This window comes from Jatropha curcas, chromosome 5 (assembly GCF_041381405.1).
Source record: "Jatropha curcas cultivar XTBG-Jc1 chromosome 5, XTBG_Jcur_1.0, whole genome shotgun sequence".
Lineage (NCBI taxonomy): Eukaryota > Viridiplantae > Streptophyta > Magnoliopsida > Malpighiales > Euphorbiaceae > Jatropha > Jatropha curcas.
Window position 1 is genome coordinate 22825686 of NC_143155.1, and position 26711 is coordinate 22852396.

The window sequence follows — 26711 nt, forward strand, 5'->3', positions numbered from 1 at the left end:
TATACTTAACAAGGCGTTTTAGGAATTTAATATACTTTTATATATGTTATTAGAGAATTTACTTTTACTTATTTATACATAAAATTGGTTCAAAAATAATTTTAATAATATTGAGTTGCAATAAATTTTGATGGTTTCTGAAATATAAATTGATTTGTTTTAATTGTAATTTTATCTATAATGTCAAAATTAATTGAAAGATTATTTTTTTATTAGTAGAATTATGTGACCAAATTCAGGTATTATATTTGAATAAATATAATATTAATTCTGGAAGCGTAAATTTTTTAAAAAATAAATTATAAAGTAATTAAAAATAAAAAAATCATGAAAAAAGCAAAATAGATGGAAATATAGACATGGATGTATATAAATATCTGAAAAATACACATTTTATTTAAAAATAATAATGACATCATTAATTTCAATGATATTATATTGCTATAATAATAGTTGTATTATACTTATTAATTTGAATTAATTTTAATAATATTATTAATTTTATTAGTTATTAAAAAAAAAAAGTTAACTGAAACGATATCGTTCATTTTATTATTATTATTATTATTTATTATTATTATTAGTCTGAAAGATTATTAAACTGTAGCTATATAAAGAGCAAAACATAGGAGACGGAAACGAACAGCACTAGTTCAACCGTCGAAGACTTCAGTTTGAGCAGAGCTTGTCAGTCATGGAGCAAGAATCAGGCGAAGCAAAAAAAGAGATGGTTATAATCGAAGAATGGAATGGCTCTTCTTCAACCCATCTCTCTAAAACTGCTACAATATCATTTTCTTCCTCTGTCTCTATCCAAAGGTCGCTTCTTTTATAGCATTAGCATTTTTCCCTTTATTTTTTTTTTTGTGCAGTCACAGAATTTTGAATTGTATGATACGCAGATCCGGTCACCGTTTTGATCACGTCTGGAGAAGCTTCCTACAAGCGTTTGTACCCGAGGCAAGTCTTTTTATTTTATTTTTTGTTCTGTTCTTTATAATACAAAAAATTGAATTCTAATTTATTTACATTCTCTCTGATTAAGTACAGGGTTTTCCAAGCAGTGTAACTCCAGATTATGTCCCTTTTCAAGTTTGGGATTCTTTGCAGGTTGTAATCAAGCTTACTCTATGTTCATTATTATGCTTAATTTGTGGGTGCAAGAAATCAGATTATGTCCCTTTTTCCTTTTTGTAGGGCCTTTCAACTTACATAAGGACCATGCTTTCTACACAAGTGAGTTCAAATTTGCTAGGAGTTTCAAAATTTCTCAGTTCTGATTCCAGTGTCTTTATAAATTTTTAATCCTTTTTTCCTTTTTTTTAATTGCTATTACAAGGCTCTCTTGAGTGCAATTGGGGTTGGAGAGAAATCAGCAACAGTCATTGGCGCCACCTTTCAGGTATGTATATTTACTTGCGTTAGTCTCTTGTTATCTTTGGTTAAAATCTTTTTTAGTTTTTTGGATTCTCCATGATTGAAATTAAGTAGTTGAAATTTTATAATTTTTATTTTAGTCAAATTAAAGATTATACTGCTATAGTAATTGCAACTGTTGCAGTGGTTTTTGAGGGACCTAACTGGAATGCTTGGAGGGATATTGTTCACATTTTACCAGGTCTGCTGTTATATTCTTTTGATCTTGTACTCTCTCTACATACATGTGCGTGTCTGTATGTATGTATGTACAGGGACTATGCTAATATTACATGTAAGATTCTGAAGTTTTTGAATTCTATCGACTTCGATTTCTAAGTGACAGCTTGAAGAGTTAACACCTTCATATGGTCATTCACATTTGATGGTGTCTACTTTGAACTCCTTTTCTAGACGATAAATGTAATTCTATGCTTCTCAGGGCTCGGATCTGGATAGCAATGCAAAAATGTGGCGCTTGGTTGCAGATCTTATGAATGATCTCGGTGTGTCCTCATCTCTCTTTCCCTTGCTTTTTCTCTTTTAAAAACTTGCATTTACCTAGTAAGTCTTAGCAATCACAAGTTGATATCAAGTTGGTGTCTAGCAATATATTAGCAACTTATAGTTGCCATGCAGTTTGTCTTGGTTATTGTACATTTATTTCCTTGACTGTTTCAAATAACAAGTCTGCGGTTTGGTTGCAGGAATGTTGATGGACCTCATTTCTCCTTTGCTTCCTTCAGCTTTTGTGTTTATAGTTTGCATAGGGAGTATATCAAGATCATTCAGTAAGTTCCATGTACTCTAAAAATTTTTGGCAAGAACATTTAGAGACCTACTAGATATTACCAATAGATTGACAATTTAGTTGGGTAAATAGTTTGTTTCTCTTTATCTTATATATGCATATTAGAACACATGTTCAGGTTGTTCGTATGCGAATAAATTATCTAAGTTATTATATTCAATTACAAGGAAAACTATGTAAATTTGAATCTGTCAAATATTACTTTAATCTTTTCTTTTCAAAAATAACAATGAAAATGCCAAATATTTAAAGTAATGATGCTTCTTCACCATCATGATTTAACTAAATCTTTCTCACTCTTTTCTGTTTTTCTAATTAGCTGGTGTTGCCAGTGGTGCAACTAGAGCTGCTTTGACACAGCATTTTGCCCTTCAGAATAATGCAGCAGATATATCTGCCAAGGTACCAATAAATTCCTTCTGACATTGGGATATCAACCTTAAACAGATTTTCTTTATTTTTGTTGGTATGATTTGTATTCCAATATTCTGATAGGAAGGAAGTCAAGAAACAGTGGCTACAATGACTGGCATGGCATTGGGGATGCTCCTTGCTCGTATAACAATTGGACATCCCTTAGCTATCTGGTTTTCATTCCTCTCCCTCACTATGTTCCATATGTATGGTAATTTCTGCTGCTGTGCTTTACAAGAAAAAGTTATTTCAAGATGCTATTTACCAACATGTGCTGTTAGCACAATTGAATGCAAATGTACATGATATGTAAATTTAGATAAGTCTTGTTAGAAAATTCAGCCTGTTTCATGGCAAGGTATCAGATCATAGGATAGACGAGACCTACGCAAAACAAAGAATTAAACTCTTATAGAGTCCCTTGATCTTAGCTTCACGCACGGGGCTGCCATTTTTCTTTGGTGTCCCTTGATGTAACTGCTTGATGCAGCAATGAGCAATGGATGTAAAAAACTTCTGCTTAATTTCAAGATAAAAATAAATAGAAGTAATTGACTACTCGGTTGCCAACTTTGATTCTTTTGTGTTCTCTCTTTTGCTTAATTAGCATATTGATCAAATGGTAATTTCTGAAATTCGTGTTTCATCTTACTATACATAGTAATATGTGCTTTTCTCATGTGCAGCAAACTACATGGCTGTCCGGTGCCTTGTGCTAAAATCTTTAAATATGCAAAGGAGCTCAATTCTTTTGCAGCATTTCATGGAGACTGACCAGGGTAAAGAGTAATAATAGTTATGATTTGAAAAACTCCTTTGAAGTTGGTGCAAGGGTCCAAGAGAATGTACTCAATAGCCCCAGCCCAAAATCAAATTTGCTAATTATGTTGACTTTGTATAAAGAAAAAAGAAAAAGCATATGAAATGATCATGCTATATCATGAATCATGACTATGCTCACTTGATTTCATTATTTTTGCAAGCCAAAAGCAAATTATTCACAATGTTTTTGAAGGAGGCTTCATTTTCCTTTTATATTACCTTGATGCATTTTTATTTGTTTATTTCACTACTTTGCTTTTAATGTCAATATCTGAATTTGTTGCCAGTTCTCTCCCCTGAACAGGTCTCTAGGATGGAACGTATTTTACCCAGGTGGACCCCTTTTCAGAGCTCAAAGAGTGTTAAGTTACTACATAAGCAAATAAACTTAGGAGTGAGAGTTTCTTCACTTGATCACCGGGAAATGTGAGTTTCAAATTTATTTAGCTGATAAACTTTTCAATGGCCTGAGGCTACCTGAGCTTTTCTGTTGACATACTTATTCAGTCATTTGCATGCTCACATTACGCTATAGCGGCTTATTTGGCAGTACCTCTACAACTATTTTTGTGGATACTGCTTGAACATATAGGTCACTGCTTAGCATACTTCGAAGAATTTTTAGTTCAAGCTCATAGCTCAAATTTTGAAATTACTAGCTTTGAGCAGATCTGAGCTGGCACCTGGAAATCATTGCTTTCAATAGATTTCATTCTTATCATAAAGCTTACAGTTTGAGAATATTCACAAACAGGAAGGAGGTGTTGAATTCTGCAGGATTTCGCAGGAAAGGTTGAGCTCTAGCCACCACTTTTTAGCTATTGAGTTTTAAAGCAGAAAGCTATAGCTCATTCTAGTTATCTGTCTCTTTTAGCTAACTACTTGCTAGCGAGGAAGAAGGGACTCATCGGCATAATAATGCACAAAAACTCAACACCTTCTGATGTCTTGCAATCATTTATTCATGCACTCATCATGGCAAAATATATGGAAGAAAAAACAGCATCGACATGGATGGATAAACATTATAAAGTTTTCCTCGACAAGGTATGTCTTTAAAATTTTTCCTTCAACCGTTCTAATTTAGACTTGAAAAAACCTTATTCCGAGAGGGCAAATTTAAACAAACTTTTGTTAGTATTTGCCAAGCTAGCATTTGTTACACTGGAGAGAGCTTCTTTTTTATTTTCCCCTCATTTTATCTTTTCAAAATTTGGCAGTTAACTTTATCAGGTTGGAAAACCGAACGCCTTCTTTCCCAATCAATCATTTGGAGGGCAAACTGGGTTCGTGTGCCTTCAGATGACAAGGTTGACTAGGTAATCAATTTCACTCACTCTTACTATGGACTCTTAGATTATTATCATTTATATTGAATGAAGGGAATAATTTATGGAAACCCTTCTTGGAATACCTATTGATGCTTTTACATACAAGGATTTATTCGCGCCCTCGCAGCTCACAGATTTATGTGAACTGCTTTTGTCATAAATCACAATGTAAAAGTATTGGATATTAATAAAATATTTGATCATCCAACATGTTTGGAGAAGAAGTTGACAGTTTTTTCAGGTTATTCTGTGTGAGGAAATGTAAGAATATAAAGATTACTTGGATGAGTTGGGCTGAAGCAGCTAATTTAACAATAATCTGAAACTAATAGAATAATGAATAAAAGAGATATTTAAAATAAGTAATTACAATAATAAAACATATGCACAAATTATTTCACATTCCTTTTACCATTTCAGACTAATACAATAAAGGATCTGTCTAAAACGTTTTGTAAGATTGACAATTTTTGCCTGCTTTTTACTGCCTGTCAACCATTTCAATAGTTCTGCACAATGATTCCAGAAGACAACAATGCAGTTTGAGTACTCATTTTCTATGCCCTGAAGATGCCATAAGAACTCCAACAGCCACGATAAACATACACAACATACTTGTTAGTAAAATGTATGTTCTTCGTGATGATTTTCTATACTCTTTAAAAATTACTATGCCCCAAAATGTGCTCACAAGTGGTAGTGCCTGCAATAAAACCCGAAGTTATTTTAAGTACATGCATAAACTTTCCAACACAGAACCAAAAAAGAACTTTGTATTTATTATGGCACGCATAAAACAAACCTGAACAGCATCTGCAGCTGCATATCCAGCAGCCTGACCTCCCATAAACTGAAGTCCATTTCCAAACCCACATAGCAATCCAGCCAGGAAGGCCCAGCCTCTGCCATTCCAGTCGTTGATATAGGCCTTAAAGGTCGATTTAGGTAGGTTTAGTACAGGCCGGTAAAGGAAAGTGACATTCAAAATGATGGCAAGCACAAAACAAGAGACTGAGAACCAGAAAAATGCAGTATAGACAGCCAATTTAGGAACCCCTTTCTTCAAGGTGTGCCATTGATCATTAGTTGCTAAGTTGAAAGCTGGTGAGAATAGTGAGAAGCAAAAACCAGCAAAAAATGTTATTGCTAGTCCAATTAAAGTGCCCTTCCCAAATACCTGCAATTACAGAAAATGATATATATAATTTTAATATATTTCTGGAGTCATGTCCATTGCGAATTTAAAGTATAAAATTCAGTTATAAATAATAAAATTGGTTATATTGAATTTATAAAATTGAATGTGCAGCAGTAAAAATGAATATTTTCATATTTATCAAAAACTAAAAACATAAAATTCCAAAATTTATGGAATTCATTTGTATGAAAATCAAGTTTAGCTACAAACCTTGATTGATCTTCTGTTCTCAAGCTCTATGAGGAAAGCTGCAGTTCCAGCTATTGCCTTCTTTGCTGGAGCATTTCCATTTTCAAGATCCATGGTCTCTGTCAAATGTAAAAAAAAGTCATTCTCATGCTAAAAAGAATGAACTATAAAAGAAAATGGAAGTAGAACTCCACTAAACTTCGTACCAGTGCTTGGAAATTCATTCTTGGTTGTGGAAGATCCATTATCCCTAATAGAAGGTTAAATTTTAACGGTGAAATCATTTTGATATCATCAACTATTGAAAACCAGAGACCAATATTAACCAGATTCTTGCCCATAAAAGAAACTTCAAATAAAGATTACTTAAAAATTCAATAAAAAGAAGCATACACTGTTCCAAATTTGTAATCAATTGAGACTTCCTCAAGCTTTGCTTTATTATCAGCAGCATTAGATGAATGAACAGCTGAACCAAGACAAACAGCAACCAAGAAGCAACCGACACCCGGAAAAAGTATCTCAGCCTTATTAATTTTGTCATCCAAGAAATAATTCAGAGTTGTTCCTGTAAAAGAGAGAAAATGAAAGGTGAAAAACAAAACAAACCTTATAACTACATCAAAAAGCGAGAATGTAACTTGAATACTCAGACCTATAACAACAGTTATGCTACAAGTAATGACTTCCACCACAGATAAACCAACAAAAGCCCAAGCATACTGTGTGGATAAATTTCCAATGCTAAGAACTACTCCACCTGCCATTGCAAACATAATTGAGGGCCAATTTTCCTGCATAAATCAGCGTGGAAGATTCAAATAACAGTATAACATTCCAGACGAAAATCGTTACTTTTATACCAAATCTTGAAATAGTGAATATTTACTTCTATTTGAAGTATCTATAGCATTAATCTAGTGAGAAAAGTCGTTTTATAATTTTGAAAATCACCTAAATGTTTACATTTTAAATTACTAAGTAACTCGGCATTTTTATCTTTTAAGTGAGATGGATCTCCTATAAAATGAAGTGAAATAGTGAGAATTAAAGATGACACTGCATCTTGAATTACTTCACCATTTTCATCATATATAGGTTCACCTTCATCATTTATTTGAATTGAATTTAGGATTTCTAAATGTTGTTGGTCAGTTAGATGATAATCCCACCATCCTTTAAGTTGGCTGGTAAATCCAGCAATTAAGATTTCTGCTATAGCTTTATCAGAAATGATTGACTGTGTTTTATAAGCATTTGCAGCCATTGTCATTTGTTGCAAAATACTTAAGATATTATATTCACTTAAACCATCTATGTTCCATTCATAGATTGTTGAAGCATTATATTTAAATTGAGATACAGTATTAGGTTTATCAACAATTCCTAAGTCTGGTGCTCTATTTACTATTTCTCTATGATGATTGATAGGATTGATTTCAAATTGTTGAATATTTTCTGAGTCAGGTTCACTAACATCAGAGCTGGTGTTTTCTTCAATTATATTTATATTTCTTGATGCTGATGATTGAGGAGTATCCTGAGCTACATGTTGGGTAGTCGCAGATCGAATTTGAATTTTACTTAATTGATCTTTTAATTGATGTACAAATTCTTTTTTACTTGATTGGGAAATTTGAAAAGGTTTAAACATATGAGATTGTACTTTTTCTTTACCTTTTACCGTTTCATTCACAATTAGATTATTGTCCAATAAGTTTTCAATTCTTTTTAATTGTGTATTTAAACAAATTAAACTCGCATTACTAAAATTATTTTGTTCGATTATTTTTTTATTTATATCATTATCTTGAGCAGTTTTGTATGGGGCACAAGTAATTTCATTATCATGGTGTTTTAATTTACTAATTGTTTTAGGTGGAAAATCACTCTTTATTGTTTGATCATTTACTACAAATTCGGGTCTCTTGTCTCTAATAGTTATTGGGTTTAGACTGTTCTCAATTTTAGTTTCTTTAATTAAGTTATACCAATCAAAGAATTTAATTTCAGTTTGGTTATTTAATTTATATTCTAAATATTCAGATTTTAATTCTTCAAAAGTATATGCTTTTAATATCTTTTTTATTTTTAATAAATTTTTTGTTTTGGATATTTCTTTTATTAAATTCTTTTCAATATTTTCTTTAGTAAGAACATTTAATTCTCTGTCTATTGCACTAACGTTTTCAGTTATAGCTGAAGCTGTTGGTGAGTCTGGAGATGAATTGACCAAATTAGATTGTTGATTAACATAGTTAGTTACAGGATTATAAACAGCCTGTGGTATAGAAGAACTATAATCAACTCCTTTCATTTTATTTAAATTGGGTATATCTGAAGTAGAATACCTAGGTTTTACAAAAGTTTGAATAATCGGTTTAGGTTCAGATTCTTTATATTTTGCATAAATAACAGAAGGTATAGAAGAACTAGGTTTATCATTTTCATCTGTAGTTACAGAGGAAGATGATCCTGTAATCCTCATACTATGACTTCTATTAAATTTTAATGTAACTTTACCATCTTCAAACTGTTCAATTTTTTGTAAATTGACATTTGGTTTAATTGGTTCTAATATAGGAGGAGGTACAACCCCTTCCAAAATCCATTCATCGGGAAGTGTGATGTCTTTCCATTGAATGGTTTTAGGTATCACAGTGTTTGTTTTAGTTAAATCTGTTTGAAGAAAACGTGTTTCGCCAATTTTAGGTTGTAACTTATATTTAGTCCCAAAAGCGGAGTTCATTGCTTTATAATGAATTTTATAAATCAAAGCTATAGGAATCGATCCTTGCTTCATCTTATAATTATGGGTTTTAATTTCTAAAACTATACTTTCTAAAATATTTAAATCATTTAATGAGACAGTCATATCTAGATAGACCTCAAAAGAGATTGGTCCTTCACTTAAGCTAGTCTCAACCGATCCTAATAAAGAATCTTGAAAATTTAAAAATCTAGCATCTCTTACTACTGCAAGAATACTAGTATTTAATCCTTCTCTGGTTAAAGGTTTTATACCTACTTGAATTAATCCGATATGAATATATTTATATTTTTTACTTTTATGATGTTGCAAAGTTTTAGAAGACAAAAGAGTGATCCTTTCAAAAGGTTTACTTAATTGAAAATCTCTTTCTTCGATTTTAATAACATAATCAGTTTTAAATAAATTAAATTTAGAAATTTTATAAATTTGTTCTTTATCAACTTTGGGAATTTCCCATTCATCAATAGCTTTACTAAAATCTTGTAAAATTAATTCATTTCTATTTATTACCCTTTTAATTTCGGAGTTATCTGAGTCTTCAGATCTATTACTACTAGCCGATCTACATAATAAAGGATCCATTTTATAAGATATCATAAATATTAATGACAACTGTCCGATTATACCCTCCGGTTATACCCTTTTACTGCCCTTCACTCATGGGTCTTACACGGGTTCAATGGAACGGGTTCAGTGGCACAATGTCAAGACTATCTATGATATATTATAAAACGAAGGCTTTATATGTATACCAATTAGCAGATCTAAATCCTAAGGCTCTGATACCAACAAAAGAGAAAAAGGACCGTTTAATTAATTAATTAGACTCAGAAATTAATTTGATTTTAATATTTATAAATTAATAAACATATCATACATATTAAAACCTATATAAGCATGAACTAAACAACGATCATTAGGATTCAAAAATCAAATCTATAGCATTTATAAATGAACAAATTTAGTTCAGTTATGTTAAAATTTAATTTAACACACCATTCTTAAGAACAGAAACTCACCTGAGAAAGTTGGGTTAGAAAATTTGGCGACTCAGGTGTGCTCTTGCCAATCTCACCAAATGAGAAAGCTATAATTACAGCAGCCAAAAGATTGGTGATAGAATAATCAAGGTAAGTGTGTTGAGGAAGACGGCCTCGTCTTTCTAGCAGAGTCATAATAGCGGGCCACGTTCCTAAGAAAAACAGAGAAAGTAGCATACATCCTATGGCTCCACCTTTGCTCTCTACCACATACATTTTTAGAGAAACTGGTAAGTCCTCTCAGCCAAACAATATACACACGCCTGAAAAATCATGCAGAATAGAAGAAGTTCCAAATTATTGATTTTCACTAGGGTCATATAAATTAATTGACGATTTGAACAACAAGAGGGAGAGTCCAAAAAGATTAAGCAAGCAAGGAGTAACTTGTTAGAATACAACACATGGGATTGAAACAAATGTTAATAGATGGGCAAAACCATTGAATTTTTCTCAAAAGTATACTGTTACTTGTACATGTCAGTGTTTTCTGCTTAAACGAAAAAGAAAAAGAGCTCTTGTAGGCTCCATTTGGTAGCCTTGATGAAATATGCTCACCAGATGCAGCCTTAGTGTCAAATTAGAAAAAAGAAGATACTATTGGACTATTAACTGCAATATTAGACTGTTACATTCGCATAAAGATTGATAGAATTTTGAAAATTAGGCAATAATAACATTAATCTCCCAAGAAATGAGGATCAAAATAATGATGTTGAGGTTAGAGCCTGCAAAGCCAAAAATATACTGAAGAAGAAATAACTTACAGAATCCAAAAGCTGCACCTTCGAAAAAAAAAAACAAAAGAAGGGATATTGTTCATAAATAAAAGGACCCAGTTCCTCTCCATATCCAAACAAATGAAGGAAAGCAGTAGATTTAGAAGCATGAGCATGAAATTAACTAAATGCAAAATCAGATTAACTATAATAAGGGTTGACAGATAAAAAAAAAAAAAAAAAGAAGAAGAAGAAGAAGAAGAAAACGTACCAAACACCAAATTGAAGGAAACTACTTGGGAAATCTGTATAAACCAAAAATGTAGTAAATCATAACAATAACAGTTATCTCAAACTCAGATTCTTTGGAATATATAAGCATCATATGGAATACAAGGAAAGAGACAAACAGATTCTCATTAAAAGAAAGCAACTTTTTGACGTCTTTTCCATATTAAAAATCTGTTTAAGTGAAAGGCATTTTCTTCGGGTCTAAATTATAGATATTCAGATTTTTTAACGTTTTGCGATGGCGGTCCATGCTGGCAACTAGTTAGAGTCAAATCATTTCATTGTCTTGTCTTGCAATGTCTGCTCTTTTTTATGTCAAATTGTCAACGGTTTGCAAAATCACTGCGTTTCTTTTCTCTGTTGAAAATTTATTAATATTGTTATTATTATTTTGGATATATAGCATAGAAGGGGTAGTGATGGAAAAGAGAGAGAAATGAATGAAGAAAATGGGAATCCATAACCACATTAAGATATAGATGGGTACTACAGGTATACAGATATATAAGGTATAAAGATATACAAGGTATATTGTATATATAAGCCAATAAGCCGGTGCGTTTAAAAATATATTAGATTGAGTTAGATATGTCATCTTTATGATTTATGGGTTGGATTAGGTCATGGATTTACTAGTTAAATCTACAAACCCGACTCAACTCTTATTGCTGAGTTGAATATACATTTACCACTGGACTATTGTTGTTTAATACTAGTGTATAACCATGTTACTGAGTTGTCTAATTTTGTTGATTGTATTTCTTACTAGGAAATTTAATTTTCATGGTTGTTGCCTGTTATTATTAAAAAGTTGTTTTCAACTGTTGTTATTAGAATATATTGAAGTTTGTGAAAATTGTTGTTATTTATCTACACATACAGTTTGGACACTCCAAATCCAAAAACCCGACCCAAGTCGAACTACATTTAGCCCTACTTGCTCCTCCTCCTCCAAAATCCAATCTTTTACTATAAAGAGAAATTCAATGTTCTTTACAATTTTATAAGAATTTTGCCCTTCAATATCTAGCCATGAAACTTCTTGATAATATGAGCTCTATACAATTTCCGTGAGGAACTTCTTGTCGTTTGTCTATTTTCGACTCCCTGCGGATGCTATAAGAACTGCAACAGCTACAACAAACATGAACAACATGCTAACTAGTAATGCATGTGTTTTTCTTGATGATCTCCTGTACTCTCCAAACAAAAGTATGCCCCAAAATGTGCCAACCAGTGGAAGTGCCTGAAAATGAAATCACCACCACACATCAAATAGTGGATTATCCAAATTTTGGTGAAAGAAAATTTTGAAACAACAGAAACTACTGCTAATTATTAAAAACTTTAGGGGTGTTATAGTAATTTGTACACATTTATATATCAAAATTGTTAATGCTTGACTGAAGCTATAAATGATTTTCAGAATTCTGTCAACAACCTGATAATCTAATATATGCATATGGTAGAACCAACCTGAACAGCATCTGCAGCTGCATATCCTGCAGCTTCACCGCCCATAAATTGGAGACCATTCCCAAGCCCACATAGTAGACCAGCCAAAAAGGCCAAACCTCTGCCATTCCAGTCTTTCAGATAAGCCTTTACTGATGATCTTGGTAAGTTCAGCACAGGGCGATAAAGGAAGGTGATATTCAAAATTATGGCGAGTACAAAACAAGAAACTGAGAACCAGAAAAATGCAGTGTAGACAACCAACTTAGCTACCCCTTTCTTCAGGGTGTTGAATTGATCATTTGTTGCTAAGTTAAAAGCCGGTGAGAAAAGAGAGAAGCAAACACCGGCAGAGAAGATTATGAAAAGTCCAATGAAGGTACTCTTCCTAAATACCTGCCATAAGAGAAAGGAGTAATATCTATATATTTTACTGCTATAGATGTGCAGTCTCATTGCAAGCAAGTTAAAGGGCATTAACAAAAATTTTCAAGTTAGTCCCATTAAGTAAAATGGTGGAAGCAATAACCTTAATTGCTCTTCTATTCTCAAGCTCGACAAGGAAGTCGATTGTTCCAAATTTAATCTTCTCTGCATTTTTAATCCCATTCTCCAGAACCGTTGATTCTGTTGAATAATAAAAGAAAGCAAAGAATGGTCAATTTATGATACAAAGAAGCAAGGAAAAGGTTAAATGTATGATGGATATATAAACTCTGAAATGCTTCATACCGTTGTTTGAAAAAACATTTTTGAATATGGTAGTATCCTCAGTCCTGTCAAAATCGTAATCTTTTGAGAAAGTACAAGGAAGAATAAAAGAATACGCACAAAACAATTCATTGACCGTCACAATTTAATGGGGAAAAGTGGGGAATAAAAAAGGCATACTCTGTTCTGAGGTTGCAATCACTCGGCAAACTGTTGAGTTTTGCACTGTTATCAGCTGCATTGGATGCGTGAAGAGCCGAAGCTAGACAGACAGCAATCAGGAAGCAACCAACACCCGGAAAAAGAATCTCAGCTTTATTAATTCTGTCATCTAAGAAGTAATTCAAGGTTGTGCCTGTTGTATTCAAATAAAATTTTAGAAAAAGAAAAGGATTAGATATTCTGTCAAATGACAAGCTACAAACTAACCTATTACAACCGTCAAACTAGCAGCAATAACTTCAGTCACTGTTAAACCAACAAAAGCCAGAGCATACTGCATGCATATATTCCCAAGGCTTAGCACAATACCACCAGCCATTGCAAACATGACTGAAGGCCAATTTTCCTGCACCAATCACCATAGAAGATTCAAGATGAGAAATTTCACCATAAAGAATAAGCAAATTGGATTGGCTTCACCTACGTTCAACTTAGAAAGTTGGTTTATAAAATTTGGTGTCTCTGGTGTGCTCTTGCCCATCTCGCCAAATGTAAAAGCAAAAAATAGAGCAGCCAGGAGATTTGTGATCGAATAATCAAGATAAGTATGCTGAGGAAGACGGCCTCGTCTTTCTAGGAGAGTAAGAATAGCAGGCCATGTGCCTAAGCAGAATAAGGAAAGCAGCATACATGCAATGGCTCCTGCTTTGCTCTCTACCAGATATACTTTTAACCCACTAGAGATAATTCTCTCTATCGGTAAAGAAATCAATGTGGGTATTTCTAGAAACTCCTGCAAATCCAACAAGCAGTTTCCGTTAATGCATTTAAGGCTTCAGGAAGGCTAAATTAAGCAAAACCCATTATTTTCTTTGCAAAAAAATCTAAAATTTAAGGGAACATTCAAATTAAAACATCAAATCTTGAAAAAGTATACAAGAATACCCAACTAAAAAGAAGCAAAAAAAAACATGAACATATGAATTTTCGAGCAAAAGGATACTAAGAATGAATATTTAGAATGAGAAGATGGAAAGAAAAACTGGAAAAGAATCGAGAAAAGACAAAAAAAAAACGCAGCAAAAAGTAGGAAAAAGGATACCATATTCAGTTTCTAAGGCCCAAACAGAGAAAAAAAAAACCCAGCTTCTATTCAGATGATATACAAACGAATGAAAATGCAGTGAGAAAGAGAGACCAACTACCATAATTAAAAAAAGGATTATGTCCAATTAGCGTTGCTACATTATCGGGAAGACCCTACCCCAGACGCCAGAAAGCGACATATAACACATGACAATCAGTACAAAAGATTCTTTTACAAATAGAGATTAACGAAGCATAAAAATAAAGCAATTCAGTCTTTAAATTGATTTGCAATAAAATAAAGAAATAGTGCGATGGCAGCAAAGCACTTCTTTGATCATAAGACTTTACCTGAGAATTGATATTCGTTAGTGGAAGTGGAGGTACACTTCTTCTGTTAATGGTCAATATCTTCAAGGTAAAGCACTTTGTTTGGTCCGACAGAAAATGGAGGGAAAATAAATAAAAGAGAATAAAAATGTCAAGTATAATCTTCCCACGGTTTAGCGGGTAGATTTCTTTCTGCTCCATGGTCTTTCCTCACATTATATATTTAGTAATTATAAAAGTTACCGTTCAATTATATATTTTTGGTAAATAAACTAAAACAAGCAAAAAGATAGGAAGAGGATCCAAACTCTCAAACCCCAAGTCCACTCTTTCTATTATGGATTCACTCCACATTTGGTTTTGCATTTCCTTTCTGAAAAATTTCCTTCTCAATATCTAATCTTTTGAAAAAACTAGCCGTTGAAAATCTAACAACTAATTCGTCTCAATAGAAAATATACTCTCTACTATATTAACTCTCAATCTCTTAGTTAAAGATTTTAAAAATCTCCATTGGATTTCTTGCTCAAGAACCAAGAAGAAGAAGAAGAAGAAGAAGAAGATGCGGAAAATCTTAATTTAGTTAGATTTTGCTTAGATTAATTGTAAAGAATGACTAATTCAGGTCGCTGTGCTGCTTGCAAGCACTTAAGAAGAAGGTGCCCTTCAGATTGCATTTTCTCTCCTTATTTTCCTTCCAATAATCCTCAAAGATTCTCATGTGTTCACAAAATCTATGGTGCCAGCAATACAGCCAAAATGCTCGAGGTACTCATCCTTTTCTATTCTTGGTTATAAATTTAATTAACTATATTTAAGATTTAAAATTAAGTGTCTGTCTCTTAACTTATCAACTCGTGCATGTAACTAATTTACATAATCTTGGGTTGCTGTGCTGGATGATTCAGCAAGTCCCAAGTCACCTGCGAGATAAAGCCGCAGATTCATTATATTATGAGGCGAAATGTAGAATGGAAGACCCAGTGTATGGCTGTGTTGGAACAATCACTCTGCTATATCAACACATACACGATGCAGAAAATCAATTAGCTAAAACTCGAGCCGAAATCGCAGTCCTACTCACTACTCATCATGCACAACAATCTCAAGCTACTACGAACCACATCAGTTTGCCAACCCAAACCTTCTTTTAGCTTTATGTAGAGGGTTTCAAGCATGAATTATTATTTATTTTTATGCTCTTTCAATTTTTATGAATTAAATTTAATCTTTATTTTAAAATCAATATTACAACAATGTGATCAATAATCTCCAACGTCTCAACTCTGGTATCCATTCTGATCGTGGTCATCCGGCAGGTCGGACCAACTTGTTAGAGTAAGACCAATTTGCTAGAGTAAAAGAAGGATGCAAACAATATTCTCAATAAAAGTTAAAGATAATCTGGTTTGAATGAGGGAGAGGGAAGATTTGTATTAAGCCAAATCTGTCAAATACAGTTGCTAGCGAGTATTCTTGAAAATAAAGGGAAAACAGAATTACAACCAAAGAAGGAAAAAAAAAAAAAGACAAAGATGGTTGCAAGCAACCCAAGCTTAGACAGTTTAGATATACTGCCCAAAAGTAACAGAATGCTCAAAAGATACCCTCCCCTTTCCTGTCTGCTACCTTTGAAAAGGCAGATACAAAACTAATTCAGCTGACGCGGTAAACTTTCTTGATTCGCAATCCATATTCTTACATTCTCTTTGTTGCCCCTTCTAGAATAAACTTTAAAGGGCCTTGGGTCTGGATCTGGAATGCTATCAAGAAGCTGGTGATAAGAGAGAAGCAAGCACCGGCCAAGAAGGCTATGGAGAGCCCAATTAAAGTACTCTTCCCGAATACCTGCCACCAGAGAGTGCAGTGGTATTTATACATGTGAATGCTATAGATGTGAGGTCCCATTGCGAGAGATTAATAGAAATGCATACAATAAAATGAAAGGTCGTTAATTTAAAAAAAAATTGAAGTTATAACATGGTATGCATGGCCGAAGTTTGTGTTGTGGGGGGATTGATCTCATGATCTAGGCTTTTATAATCAATTCCACAAGTGATATTTGCCATCAAACCAGACCCATTTGAATTAAATATTTTATTTTTTAATTTCATCATCTATTGAGTTCATATACATGAGAAAATAAAGATGGAATCTACATGCTCAGAAATTTAATTTTTCTGAAAAAGAACCAACAGAACGTTAAAATGACTGTCTAGTTTGATTTTCTTAGTTTTATTTAAAAATTTATTATTTACAAAGACTGACAACTGTACTTTATATATTTTTTTTCAATTAAGAACTATATATCTGTTATTAATAAATTGATGAACATGTTCTGTTGTTTGCAAACAAAATTGCTATTGGTACAACTCAGACTGAGTCAGCAAATACAGAAGAGGAGAGTTTTAAACACAATATCCAAATATTAAATGCGAAGATAGAGAAACTAGGACGCCCAAAGATAAAAACAGAATCCATCCAACTGATACTTTAGCATGAAAATTAAACAAGATAATTCATAGTCTGAGAAACACGAGTAGACTGGTTTTTATTTTCTCGTAACGGCAACCGGTATTAATTGCATTTGGCTACAACCACCATGACGGCAAAAAATGTAGGCCATCAACACAACTAATAATTATTTCCCCCAATTTGTAATACTACTATTAAATACATCCAATAACCCTAAATCATGGACAGATTAATGATTTTAGATTCAGTTTTCTTGTAATTACAAAGAGGTGCCCTAGTGTAAGCTTTCTTAACTCTCTCTTGATCCCTCTTCCATGTTCTCATCTCTAGTAGTCTTTGAGGACACCCTATGAAGGAAATTCCCCAGCAGCCTCTGGTCAAGAACCATATTGGGTACCTGCAAAAGGGATATATCCAGTTAACTTGAGACATAGTATCTGTAAATGTTTTATGTAAGACACAGAAAGAGATTGAAACCTTCTCCCCAAAGAAAATTTTTGTATTATCAGCTATAGCATCAATAAATTTGAGTTCAAGAAATTCGGGGGTAAGCTTTAACTTGTTTGCTTCAGCTTCTTTCATCACACTGAAAAAGGAGAGAAAAATAGTTCACTTTGTAACATCTGTTTGAAATAACCACTTGAAAAAAGAAAAAGGAAGGAAAAGAAAAACAAGGGAAATTGCATTCACCGGTAATAAGCAGCATCTGCCAGGCTCTTTTCATGAGCCAGGTACATGTGATTCTCAATTTCTTGCTGCCTCCTCTCACTGTCTTTCTCCATCAATTTCTGTTCCATAAGGATCTTGCTGACATTGGCATTCTTCTCAGCCTCACTAATAGCCATCTTCTTCGTTGTCTCTGCCTCTTTCTCAACTACTTTCTGCCTTTCAATAGCGATCAAAACCTGCACAGTAATACACAACATAAAGAATCAAAGGCTGCTCATGTATATTTGCACATGCACGAATACAGGTATGCCTGCTTATAGGCGCATGCAAAATCACTCATTAAGAGTCTTGGGAAACTAAAATATAATGCCCTCCATTGCATAGAAGTTGCCTAGTTGGATGGGGTTTTGCAATATTGGGATATGGAAAGATGCTGCCAAAACTACCATATGTCGCTAGAGAGAAAGGCGCTGTCATTATTGTAAACTTGACAACTTGATCCTTCTTTACTCGAACTAAATTCCATCAAGGAAATGCAAAAGAATGAAAAAAAAAGAATTTGTTTGATCAAAATTCAAGAGTAATACAGCATACCTTAGTGCGTTCTTCTTCCATCTGCTCAAAATTCCTTCTTATGCTATCAGGAATTGCAGGCTTTGTGACACGTACACTTATGATTTCAATTCCAGGAGCATAACGTGTGCAATCACCCTGAAGAGCATCTTTCATCTTTTCATCAATCTGAAAAATTTCACATTGAACCTTTCCATCAAAATAAATAAAACAAGAGTAAAAGAAGAAATGAAAGAAGAGAATAGAAGCTTTATACAACTATATAATACAATAGAATTCATTCAAATATGACAGTTTGTAGTTAGCATGCACAAATGAGTTCTCTCCCTCACCAAATTCAACTATATATATAGATTACATTGATGGAGTCAAAAGATGGTCATGCATTCCTACTTCATAAGAAACACAATGTCAACAGCTACATGTTGCTTATCTAAAATATGTAGTAGAGAAAAGGGAAAAAATTTTATTTAATCAATGATCCAGAACAATCCCTTCCATATACAAATTTACACAGAAAAAAAAATGAAAAGAATATGCAGCATATAATTACACGCCAGTCAACAGTAACACTGTAAATTAATCTACAATCTCACAGATATACTTTGTCTAGCATTCTTTCTCACCTGGTCAAACACATCAATGTAGACTTGTTGGAGAGAATGAGAGCTGCAAAATTGATTGATTTCATGGTGAATTTTGTCATATATCCATGTGTGGTCATATTGCACCCCGTAGTTTAGCAATGTCTCATAAACATATTCCTTATGAAGCCGGTTAACAACCTGAATCATGAATTCAAACAGTTCAGGTAAATTTAAAATGTCAAGCCTTAAGCTTCTTATGACACTAATGAGAGCAATAACATATGTTCTTACCTCTATCTTCTCAAAATTAATCATGACACCCCCTTTGGTACCACATGGAATATCCCTCACCTGCACTTTAAGAAAAGAAGATGTCAATTATTGACATGGCAATACAGAGTTCTTGATCTTTCATTAAATTGAAAATAGAAGTTTACTTGATCTGTTTGAAGTGTCACTTGAACAGGCTCATAATGGGTTATCAGAGGCATTTTTAGATGAAAACCTGAAGACTAAAATGTAAGTTCATAACAATAATGCTAGCACGTCACCAACTATAGAATGCAAATCCTAAATAAAGACTGTATGAACCACATTCACACCTGGATCTGTAATTGTTTTCAGAAGGGCACCTCCTCTCCAATACACCCCAACATGACCTTCTGGGACTTGGTGCAAGATTGATAAGCTATTTTTAAAACTTGAGGATGCAGAAGGAAGCACTATCTGTAGAATCATTATAGAATATTACAAATTTCTAGAAAAGACAATCCAGCATTTAAGAAGCGAAAATATATCTAGAATGCAACTAGTCAGCCTTTCACAAACCAGAAAGAAAGCACAATTTCAATTTGAAGGGTCTCTCAAGCATGAAAACTATAAGGCCATGCAGATGCAAACATAAAGACGCCAGCCCAACTTACTATTTTATTTAGACCTAATCTCCCTATCAATGACAAAGAAGTCAACCAATGCAAATCCAATAATATATTTGGCCTCGTGATGCTCAAATTTTGTCCCCATAATAAAATAGAAAGTAGATGATTTTATATAGCATCCATAACCAAAGCAATTTATAGTAATGCCATAATGTAATTGATGTAGTTGAAGCTGCCATTGTCAGCCAATAATAAATTGGAGATTTCAGTCTTACTTGTTTATCCATGAATCAGTAGTGTAAAATCCAAAACCTGCATTCAAGTCTCTAAAGGTATAAAGGAACTAAAAACTAGAGAGGGTATATTGAAATAATAAAGTAGAAACAGCATCGAAACAGGGAAAAAAAAATTACTAATAAAATAAATTAGATCTCCATCTGTTGTACTAGGTAAAATCCAAGCAGTCCCCACCAAAATGCAGTACATCATGAAAAATTAAAACTAATATAAGAATCAAATTTGATTTTAGCCAATATTCAACGAAAGAAACGTGTCAAGGATATACAAGCAATCCCATGAACCCGTTACCACTCTCAGTACTAAAACTCAAGTCGCAGTTCCTTCAGCCTTTTTTCCATCTAAAAGAGGAAATGATTTGACAAATGATTTAAAGAAAACAGTAAGCTATCAACGTCGAATATCCAATAGCAATGGCACTAATAAATCAATAGAACAGCTAACAAACTGCACAGTAAATAAATGGAGCAAGAGACAGAGAGATTACAACTGAGATGACGGCGATGAAGAGGAGGAATACGGTGAGAATGGGAGAGAAATCGCCGTTAGGAGGCGGAGGACGAGGCTGTCGAGCTGCTTCTGGTGTTCGATGTGGATCCATGGATTGCAGAGGGTTTTATTAACTTCAAAAATGAATTAATTCTGGGTTTTGCTTGTGAATGTTTATAGAGATAAACGAAAAAGACCAAAGGAACCTATCATGTTCCTAGTGTTAACATTGCATTTTATTTTTTCCACATCGGTAAAGATTTCTATTTTTTTATTGAAAATATTAATTTAATATATAAAAATAAGAATCCTCATATTAATTTAATTCAACTATCAAACAATAAAATGTAAAATTACTCTTAAAAAAAAATAAAATTTAAAATTGAATAACACAAGATTAAAATTACCCAAAATGGACAGGTAAGATTACCCAGTCTTCGCTCGTCAGCTCAACTTTCGTGTTTCCTTATTTATATTTATAAGGGATAAGGTGGTAATTACTGTGTAATTCAATTTCTGGTGTCGTCTTCTTCAGTCCACGCTGCTGTAACGAAGAAAGGAATATATGGGGAAAAAATGTTGGACTTACTTCCACAACATGTCATTCACTTTGTGTCTGAAAGTTTCATAGAGCTTACGCTGAGATCCAATATTTTTCTTTTCATTAGAAAACCGCAATGAGTTTTGAACTAGTTGGTCCTAATGGGCCAATGGAGAAACATATTAATGTCGGCCCTGTTTTGGGGGCCCAAATCCTTTCATAGCCCAAAAAAAATCCAGCTCCAGTAAACGCGCGCCACAATTCGCGAGAGCCGAACGTATCAACAATCCGATAAGGTACTCCACTGGCTGTTGCCCACAATTCGCGAGAGCCAAACGTATCAACAACCCGATAACGTACTCCACCGGCAGTTGCGTAAGCGGGTAACTGCTTCTCACTTTCAGTTATCGCAGGGCCTTCGAGTTCGAAGGACGGAAAGAGAAATCCAGGGAATTAAGACATTTACGCGCGGGTGACGGAAGATGTCCGCTTTCGCCCTCACAGCCAGTCCTGCATTGTTAATACCCAGGAAATGCAGAACCAGAAGGCGTTTCAAAGTTTTCGCAAACACTTTCCCCTCGTTTCTGCCCAAAGAAATTAACAATATCAAAGATCCTTTTGCTAGAAAGCTCGCTGCTAGAATAGAAAGACTTCCTGTACATGCATTTCTCTTTTAATTTTATGTGCTAATGCTTTCTCTCTATTTAATAATTTAACAGTTTTTCTGCCACTTTCTCATGATTTTGGTTTGTCTGAATGCATTTTAGTATGTTATTTACTTATTAATTAAATTAGAAAATAATTTGACTTGAACATAATCTTTTTAGTGTAAAATATCGGATATTTGAACTCTAATATATGTGGTTTTCTTTTGTCTTTCCATTCATTTCCTATTTAGCGAGTTAGTTGATTGTATGCAACCGGGTATTTGATTGATCATATAGTTTATAAAATCTAAAAACCTTTGCTTGTTTTAATTGCAGAAATTGTTATGAATTTACTTTTTGGTCCGTAGATGAAATAGGTTTAACTTGAAAGTGTCTAACTATAACTTCATGGGTTTTCATTGCCAGTTTATAAGAATGCATTTGTTGTACTTCAAATGTAGATTCTTAGGGTGTTTAATCTTTATTTGATCATATGCATGGTTTTTTTGTTCTTTTCTTTCCAATGAGTTGTGAGGTTGACATGAATCTGAATCCGAAATCTAACTTTGATCTTTGGTTATTTATAATTTTGAAAACATTCTATCTGTGTATGTTTCTTTAACAATTGTATGGTTGCTGAACATGTAGGTAAGCTTCTCAGAGAGTTGTATCATGAGTAGTTGTGTGAAGCCTTTGGTACAGAGCAATATGAATCCACTGGTTCTCCTCCATGGTTTTGACAGGTCCTTATTAATGTATTCAACAGCACAGTTGATTTCACAAAAAATGAAAGAAAAAATTGATGATTATTTGTATCTGGAGTTCACTACATGTTATAATTCAGTTCATGCTTAGAATGGAGATACACATTTCCACTACTTGAGGAGGCTGGCATGGAGACCTGGGCTTTTGACATTCTTGGTTGGGGTTTCTCTGATTTAGGTTTGTTGTGCAAGCCTCAGCATGTTTTCATGCTCTTGAATAACCATCTTTTTCTTTCTCTTGCGTCAAATAATAGCCCTTTTTTTGCTATGGTTGCCAGAAAGACTTCCATCATGTGATGTTGTATCTAAGCGCAATCATTTTTATCAGGTACTTCGTATGGGTTTTCAAATGTTCTCTAATTTGAGTCTTGACAACGGGTGTAGGAGAAACTGTCTTCTCTTTTCTTACTGTATCTAAAGGAAACTCTTTAACATCGAATTTGTTTCTAGGCATATAACATAACATAGTAACATTTACATAAATGGAGCCTTCAATTCGTGAACTCTGTCATTTAGCCATAAAAATGAACCTTTTTTTTCTTTTTCTTTTGTGAATTGTGGTTGAGATGTTGGTTCAAAAGAATTAGTATTTGAACAACCTAGTTATCATTCAGTTCTTCTACAGTATCCAAGTCTGATTTTGGCTTATTTCATACTGACTGCAGTTTTGGACGTCCCACATAAGAAGGCCTATCATCTTGGTTGGACCAAGTCTCGGTGCTGCTGTTGCAATTGACTTTTCTGTCAATCATCCTGAAGCTGTAAATAGTTTCTCAGTAACCGAGCATGTGCATATGTGCCTTGCAGTCATTTGAAAGAAGGAAAATATTTCTTTCAAGGCAAGAATATAAAAGTATTGAATATGATAGCCATGAAACTGATCATTTCAAGCTATCCTTTCAGGTAGAGAAGCTGATTTTGATTGATGCAAGCGTATACACTGAAGGCACAGGAAACCTAGTAAACTTACCTAGAACATTAGCATATGCTGGGGTACATCAGATCACTCAACATATCTTGAATTCCAGACCATCTTTTCTGCATAACTTGTTTGTCCAGTCAGTTCTATTTGGGTCCATATCCTCCACTGGGTGCGGCACAATTCTGCTGCATTGCTCCAACTAAGTCTTTTAGGGCTTGTTCTTGGTCTAAGCATCCTTTAAATTGAAACTAGTGGTGGCAGATGTTATAATAGCTTTTGTTATTTGTTGGACATGAAAGATGTCATGTCACCTTAAATGACTTCTTGTCATTGGTGTCTCATGTTATGCATTTACAACTCGTGAAATCAACTCACTCAATTAATCCTTAATATCAAATTTGTTAGGATATAGCATGGAACTTTTCCCTTCAGTTTACACAATCTGGGACTATATCTTCAGAAAAATCTAGATTCACCAAATCCTTTTTCACTACCCCACACCTATGTTATCCCAAATCCATCTCTTACTTTCCTTTCTCTCAATGGTCTGTAATGCATATATCTACATTCTAAACCATCTCAATACTTTTCTACCAAATTTCATCATCTGCTATGTTAATATTGAATCTATGTTTTGGGTTTTTTTTCCACAGTACTTAGTTAAGGTTAAAATTCTCAAAATAGATAAGCCAGGAATTGCTCTGGCCTTTATCTTTCATATTTTCACCTGAGGACTGAACATTATTAGAGCCCAAATGTGTAGATCTCATAACAAAAATTAGATATTTTTGGCTTTACGAGGAGTATTAGTTGTTAAATTTAACCCTCAACTATAATCATGCAAAACTCATGTGTGCATATATTTTGCATGCTTACAAGTGCGCATAAATTCTTTCAGCACAAAAATGGTTTTACCTTATTCTTTCAAGTCCTATCTCCAAAATGTATGGACTTCCCATCCCTCCACCCAAATCCTAACAAACATGCTTTCTTCCTTGTACTCATGGTCACCACCTCCTTTTTTCTTTTCCTTCTACTACTTCTTGACATTAGTGCAGATTAATTAATATATAATTCATAAATTTTTTAATCAGGTGTATTTATTGAAGAGCGTCCCTCTCCGCTTATATGTAAATTTTCTGGCTTTCAGTGGTATATCATTGAGTACCAGCATTGACTGGATGAATGTAAGTGTTTCTTCTCATCTGCTGGATAACATGAGAGTTTCTTAACACAAATAGGACTGCCAAATGTAGCTATTCATTCATTAGTCGTTCTTGCATGTTATTTTCCAGTCCTTAATATTTTTGCAGGAGTGAAGTTAGACCTGATATATCTGTGATTATTTCTAGGTGGGCCGCGTACATTGTCTATATCCTTGGTGGGAAGATGCAACTGTTGATTTTATGCTTAGTGGTGGTTACAATGTCATTGCTCAGATAGAGAAGGTACACACAAAAATTTAGTTTGTCTTGAAGGCAGTAAATTATTTTATTTTATTCAAACCTCATCAAAGGTTAATCATTGAACGAAAGGGTGTCCATGTTGTTTATCTATGTACTATGTGCATGGCTCAGTTAGTGCTGAATTTTAATGGATGTCTCGAGGGGATATCATTCCTAGGGCTGTCTGTCACTTTTGATTTGGAAAAAAAAGTTAGAACCCTTATTTTCCTCTTCCAATGGGCCAGGATGATGTGCATGGTGTAAATAGATTAAACATCTGACTACATGTCATATGGCTACCTCCCATTCTGAGATATCAGTTGCAAATAGGAACATTAAAAACAGGAAAAGTTATAGCTCGTGGTTAGCTGTCTATGTATATATTAAACTGAACTGCTCAGCTGAAAATTTAATTCGAACTGTTTGTGTACATGACATGACAGATACATTGACTCTAGGAAAATGAGTGTTTGATGTTGTGATCATGACAGAAATCTCTTGACTCTTCTAGTTACAGGCACGCAATTGGGGGTAAAATCTGTAGTGTTTCTTGTCCAAGTGAAATTGAATGTTTAAAAATCATCTGAAGTTTTTGCAAGTGAAATTTAGAGATGGGTTGTCTTGGTTGTTCTGCCCCAAGCACTCCAAACTTCTAGACTAGAATTTTCCTTCAGTGTCGATCGAAGTGCTATGAGTTCTTGATATTTATATATTTTCTCACATGAAAATGTCCCAATTCCCATTTTTTTTTATTTCTGCAGGTCAAGAAGAAGACTCTTATAATTTGGGGTGAGGATGACCACATTATCAGTAACAAATTAGCAGTGGTCAGTACTTTCTTAATTTCTTCCTCATATAGGTGCTAGTGAAGAACTTAAAACATTGTTCCCAACATGCTATAAAATTGGAGAGGCTAGGCAATTAGCAGAATGGACCAAGCTGGTGTAAAATTGCCATCTGTTCAACAAGACTTACCATAAACTTTTGCTAAATGAATATTCTAATTGTATATCACATTTGGAAACCTGAAAAATTGTGCTTATGTGGTTCTTTAAATGGTATGGGACAGAGGTTGCACTGTGAGCTTCCAAATGCAATCCTACGTCAGATACCAGAATGCGGCCATCTGCCTCATGTGGAAAAACCCAATTCTGTTGCAAAATTGATGTTGGAATTTGTCAAAGAAGATTGCTCTACAGAAGTTCAAACTACTCAATAGTGAAGGTCTGTCTTTTATTCTGAATTGTGGCCTTGATATGTTAATGAGAATGCTGAGTTTTGAATCCAGCTATAGGTTTATGAAATTGTTGGAACTTAGGATTCTGCTAGGACTGAAATTAGCCATTTTTTTACTGTGTAGCACTGGTAAGATTCTGGCCCTTATAATGTTAGCCAAGATGAGAAATTCATTTCTGAGACGGTATTTTAATAGGATTTATGGAATAGTTGCACTTGAGATGGTAATTGGAGTTTGCTTTCTCTTCTTTCTTTCCTATATTCATATTGTCAAGTTTTACTTTGCTCCCATCTTGTTAATTTGAGAGAATTTCAATTTGATGTTAGACCAGAAAGAATTTTTTTGACAAGACTTAGATGTGTTTGGGTTATAGACTAGAATGGGAACTACTGTTTTTAAGCAGTCTGTATCTTGGTCATATTATCATTAGGGTTTACCT

At 33.8% G+C, this 26711-nt stretch overlaps 6 protein-coding genes across 13 annotated transcripts; 3 read left to right on the plus strand and 3 right to left on the minus strand.

Annotated features, from left to right (window-relative positions):
* Positions 1 to 624: 624 nt before the first annotated feature.
* On the plus strand, positions 625 to 5018 carry RUS3 (root UVB sensitive protein (Protein of unknown function, DUF647)). 2 transcript variants are annotated; one of them, XM_089721752.1, is made up of 15 exons: positions 625 to 819; positions 903 to 960; positions 1051 to 1110; positions 1198 to 1236; positions 1340 to 1402; positions 1562 to 1618; positions 1859 to 1922; positions 2124 to 2207; positions 2547 to 2629; positions 2723 to 2852; positions 3328 to 3420; positions 3751 to 3889; positions 4218 to 4255; positions 4338 to 4510; positions 4697 to 5018. In XM_089721752.1, exons 1-15 carry the CDS (start codon positions 695 to 697, stop codon positions 4784 to 4786), a joined length of 1296 nt encoding a protein of 431 aa, XP_089577878.1. In that variant the 5' UTR covers positions 625 to 694; the 3' UTR covers positions 4787 to 5018. The 2 variants fall into 2 exon arrangements, with proteins under 2 accessions (XP_089577878.1, XP_089577877.1); XM_089721751.1 differs by having other exon boundaries at positions 626 to 819; positions 4684 to 5018.
* A 160-nt stretch (positions 5019 to 5178) lies between these two features.
* LOC105630540 (ureide permease 1) lies at positions 5179 to 11165 on the minus strand. The gene is made up of 8 exons (XM_089721753.1): positions 10985 to 11165; positions 9974 to 10257; positions 6837 to 6975; positions 6575 to 6749; positions 6388 to 6431; positions 6203 to 6300; positions 5597 to 5971; positions 5179 to 5497 (listed from the first exon to the last, which is right to left on the minus strand). Exons 2-8 carry the CDS (start codon positions 10208 to 10210, stop codon positions 5345 to 5347), a joined length of 1221 nt encoding a protein of 406 aa, XP_089577879.1. The 5' UTR covers positions 10211 to 10257; positions 10985 to 11165; the 3' UTR covers positions 5179 to 5344.
* A 636-nt stretch (positions 11166 to 11801) lies between these two features.
* LOC105630539 (ureide permease 1) lies at positions 11802 to 14913 on the minus strand. 4 transcript variants are annotated; one of them, XM_037636539.2, is made up of 8 exons: positions 14770 to 14913; positions 13817 to 14125; positions 13600 to 13738; positions 13351 to 13525; positions 13192 to 13235; positions 12989 to 13086; positions 12481 to 12855; positions 11802 to 12250 (listed from the first exon to the last, which is right to left on the minus strand). In XM_037636539.2, exons 2-8 carry the CDS (start codon positions 14018 to 14020, stop codon positions 12098 to 12100), a joined length of 1188 nt encoding a protein of 395 aa, XP_037492467.2. In that variant the 5' UTR covers positions 14021 to 14125; positions 14770 to 14913; the 3' UTR covers positions 11802 to 12097. The 4 variants fall into 4 exon arrangements, with proteins under 4 accessions (XP_037492467.2, XP_037492469.1, XP_012067771.1 ...); XM_037636541.2 differs by lacking the exon at positions 14770 to 14913 and adding an exon at positions 14538 to 14654; XM_012212381.4 differs by lacking the exon at positions 14770 to 14913 and adding an exon at positions 14435 to 14535.
* Positions 14914 to 15014: 101 nt separating this feature from the next.
* Positions 15015 to 16282, plus strand: LOC110009160 (LOB domain-containing protein 23-like). Its single transcript, XM_089722160.1, has 2 exons — positions 15015 to 15516; positions 15657 to 16282. The coding sequence occupies exons 1-2, from the start codon at positions 15361 to 15363 to the stop codon at positions 15900 to 15902; spliced, it is 402 nt and encodes a 133-aa protein (XP_089578286.1). The 5' UTR covers positions 15015 to 15360; the 3' UTR covers positions 15903 to 16282.
* A 931-nt stretch (positions 16283 to 17213) lies between these two features.
* LOC105630538 (SPFH/Band 7/PHB domain-containing membrane-associated protein family) lies at positions 17214 to 21307 on the minus strand. 2 transcript variants are annotated; one of them, XM_020678091.3, is made up of 11 exons: positions 21124 to 21307; positions 20715 to 20806; positions 20206 to 20242; positions 19655 to 19778; positions 19490 to 19557; positions 19344 to 19403; positions 19092 to 19250; positions 18487 to 18633; positions 17914 to 18128; positions 17701 to 17809; positions 17214 to 17620 (listed from the first exon to the last, which is right to left on the minus strand). In XM_020678091.3, the coding sequence occupies exons 3-11, from the start codon at positions 20215 to 20217 to the stop codon at positions 17513 to 17515; spliced, it is 1002 nt and encodes a 333-aa protein (XP_020533750.1). In that variant the 5' UTR covers positions 20218 to 20242; positions 20715 to 20806; positions 21124 to 21307; the 3' UTR covers positions 17214 to 17512. The 2 variants fall into 2 exon arrangements, with proteins under 2 accessions (XP_020533750.1, XP_012067770.1); XM_012212380.4 differs by lacking the exon at positions 20206 to 20242 and having other exon boundaries at positions 20715 to 20850.
* A 208-nt stretch (positions 21308 to 21515) lies between these two features.
* LOC105630537 (alpha/beta-Hydrolases superfamily protein) lies at positions 21516 to 26499 on the plus strand. 3 transcript variants are annotated; one of them, XM_012212377.3, is made up of 10 exons: positions 21516 to 21913; positions 22553 to 22647; positions 22749 to 22846; positions 22947 to 22996; positions 23334 to 23429; positions 23572 to 23661; positions 24685 to 24777; positions 24943 to 25038; positions 25797 to 25862; positions 26105 to 26499. In XM_012212377.3, exons 1-10 carry the CDS (start codon positions 21740 to 21742, stop codon positions 26252 to 26254), a joined length of 1008 nt encoding a protein of 335 aa, XP_012067767.1. In that variant the 5' UTR covers positions 21516 to 21739; the 3' UTR covers positions 26255 to 26499. The 3 variants fall into 3 exon arrangements, with proteins under 3 accessions (XP_012067767.1, XP_089577631.1, XP_089577632.1); XM_089721505.1 differs by having other exon boundaries at positions 21776 to 21913; positions 22760 to 22846; XM_089721506.1 differs by lacking the exon at positions 21516 to 21913 and having other exon boundaries at positions 21955 to 22647; positions 22760 to 22846.
* Positions 26500 to 26711: the final 212 nt, after the last annotated feature.

Bases quoted from the DNA above. Each gene is read 5' to 3' on its own strand.
- LOC110009160 (XM_089722160.1), top strand. From the start codon at position 15,361: ATGACTAATTCAGGTCGCTGTGCTGCTTGCAAGCACTTAAGAAGAAGG. The intron at 15,517-15,656 runs GTACTCATCCTT...TGGATGATTCAG, and splicing joins ATACAGCCAAAATGCTCGAG to CAAGTCCCAAGTCACCTGCG.
- RUS3 (XM_089721751.1), top strand. From the start codon at position 695: ATGGAGCAAGAATCAGGCGAAGCAAAAAAAGAGATGGTTATAATCGAA. The intron at 820-902 runs GTCGCTTCTTTT...TATGATACGCAG, and splicing joins TCCTCTGTCTCTATCCAAAG to ATCCGGTCACCGTTTTGATC. The intron at 2,630-2,722 runs GTACCAATAAAT...ATATTCTGATAG, and splicing joins CAGCAGATATATCTGCCAAG to GAAGGAAGTCAAGAAACAGT.
- LOC105630539 (XM_037636541.2), bottom strand. The intron at 13,087-13,191 runs GTATGAAGCATT...ATTATTCAACAG, and splicing joins AAATGTTTTTTCAAACAACG to AATCAACGGTTCTGGAGAAT. The intron at 12,251-12,480 runs GTTGGTTCTACC...TTTCATTTTCAG, and splicing joins CAGCTGCAGATGCTGTTCAG to GCACTTCCACTGGTTGGCAC.
- LOC105630537 (XM_012212377.3), top strand. From the start codon at position 21,740: ATGTCCGCTTTCGCCCTCACAGCCAGTCCTGCATTGTTAATACCCAGG. The intron at 22,847-22,946 runs GTTTGTTGTGCA...TATGGTTGCCAG, and splicing joins TTGGGGTTTCTCTGATTTAG to AAAGACTTCCATCATGTGAT. The intron at 24,778-24,942 runs GTAAGTGTTTCT...GATTATTTCTAG, and splicing joins CCAGCATTGACTGGATGAAT to GTGGGCCGCGTACATTGTCT.
- LOC105630540 (XM_089721753.1), bottom strand. From the start codon at position 10,210: ATGTATGTGGTAGAGAGCAAAGGTGGAGCCATAGGATGTATGCTACTT. The intron at 6,750-6,836 runs GTCTGAGTATTC...TCTCTTTTACAG, and splicing joins TAGCATAACTGTTGTTATAG to GAACAACTCTGAATTATTTC. The intron at 5,972-6,202 runs GTTTGTAGCTAA...CTGTAATTGCAG, and splicing joins AGAACAGAAGATCAATCAAG to GTATTTGGGAAGGGCACTTT.
- LOC105630538 (XM_012212380.4), bottom strand. From the start codon at position 20,828: ATGGATCCACATCGAACACCAGAAGCAGCTCGACAGCCTCGTCCTCCG. The intron at 19,251-19,343 runs GTAAGAACATAT...TTCATGATTCAG, and splicing joins TTAATTTTGAGAAGATAGAG to GTTGTTAACCGGCTTCATAA. The intron at 17,621-17,700 runs GTTTCAATCTCT...TCCCTTTTGCAG, and splicing joins AAATTTTCTTTGGGGAGAAG to GTACCCAATATGGTTCTTGA.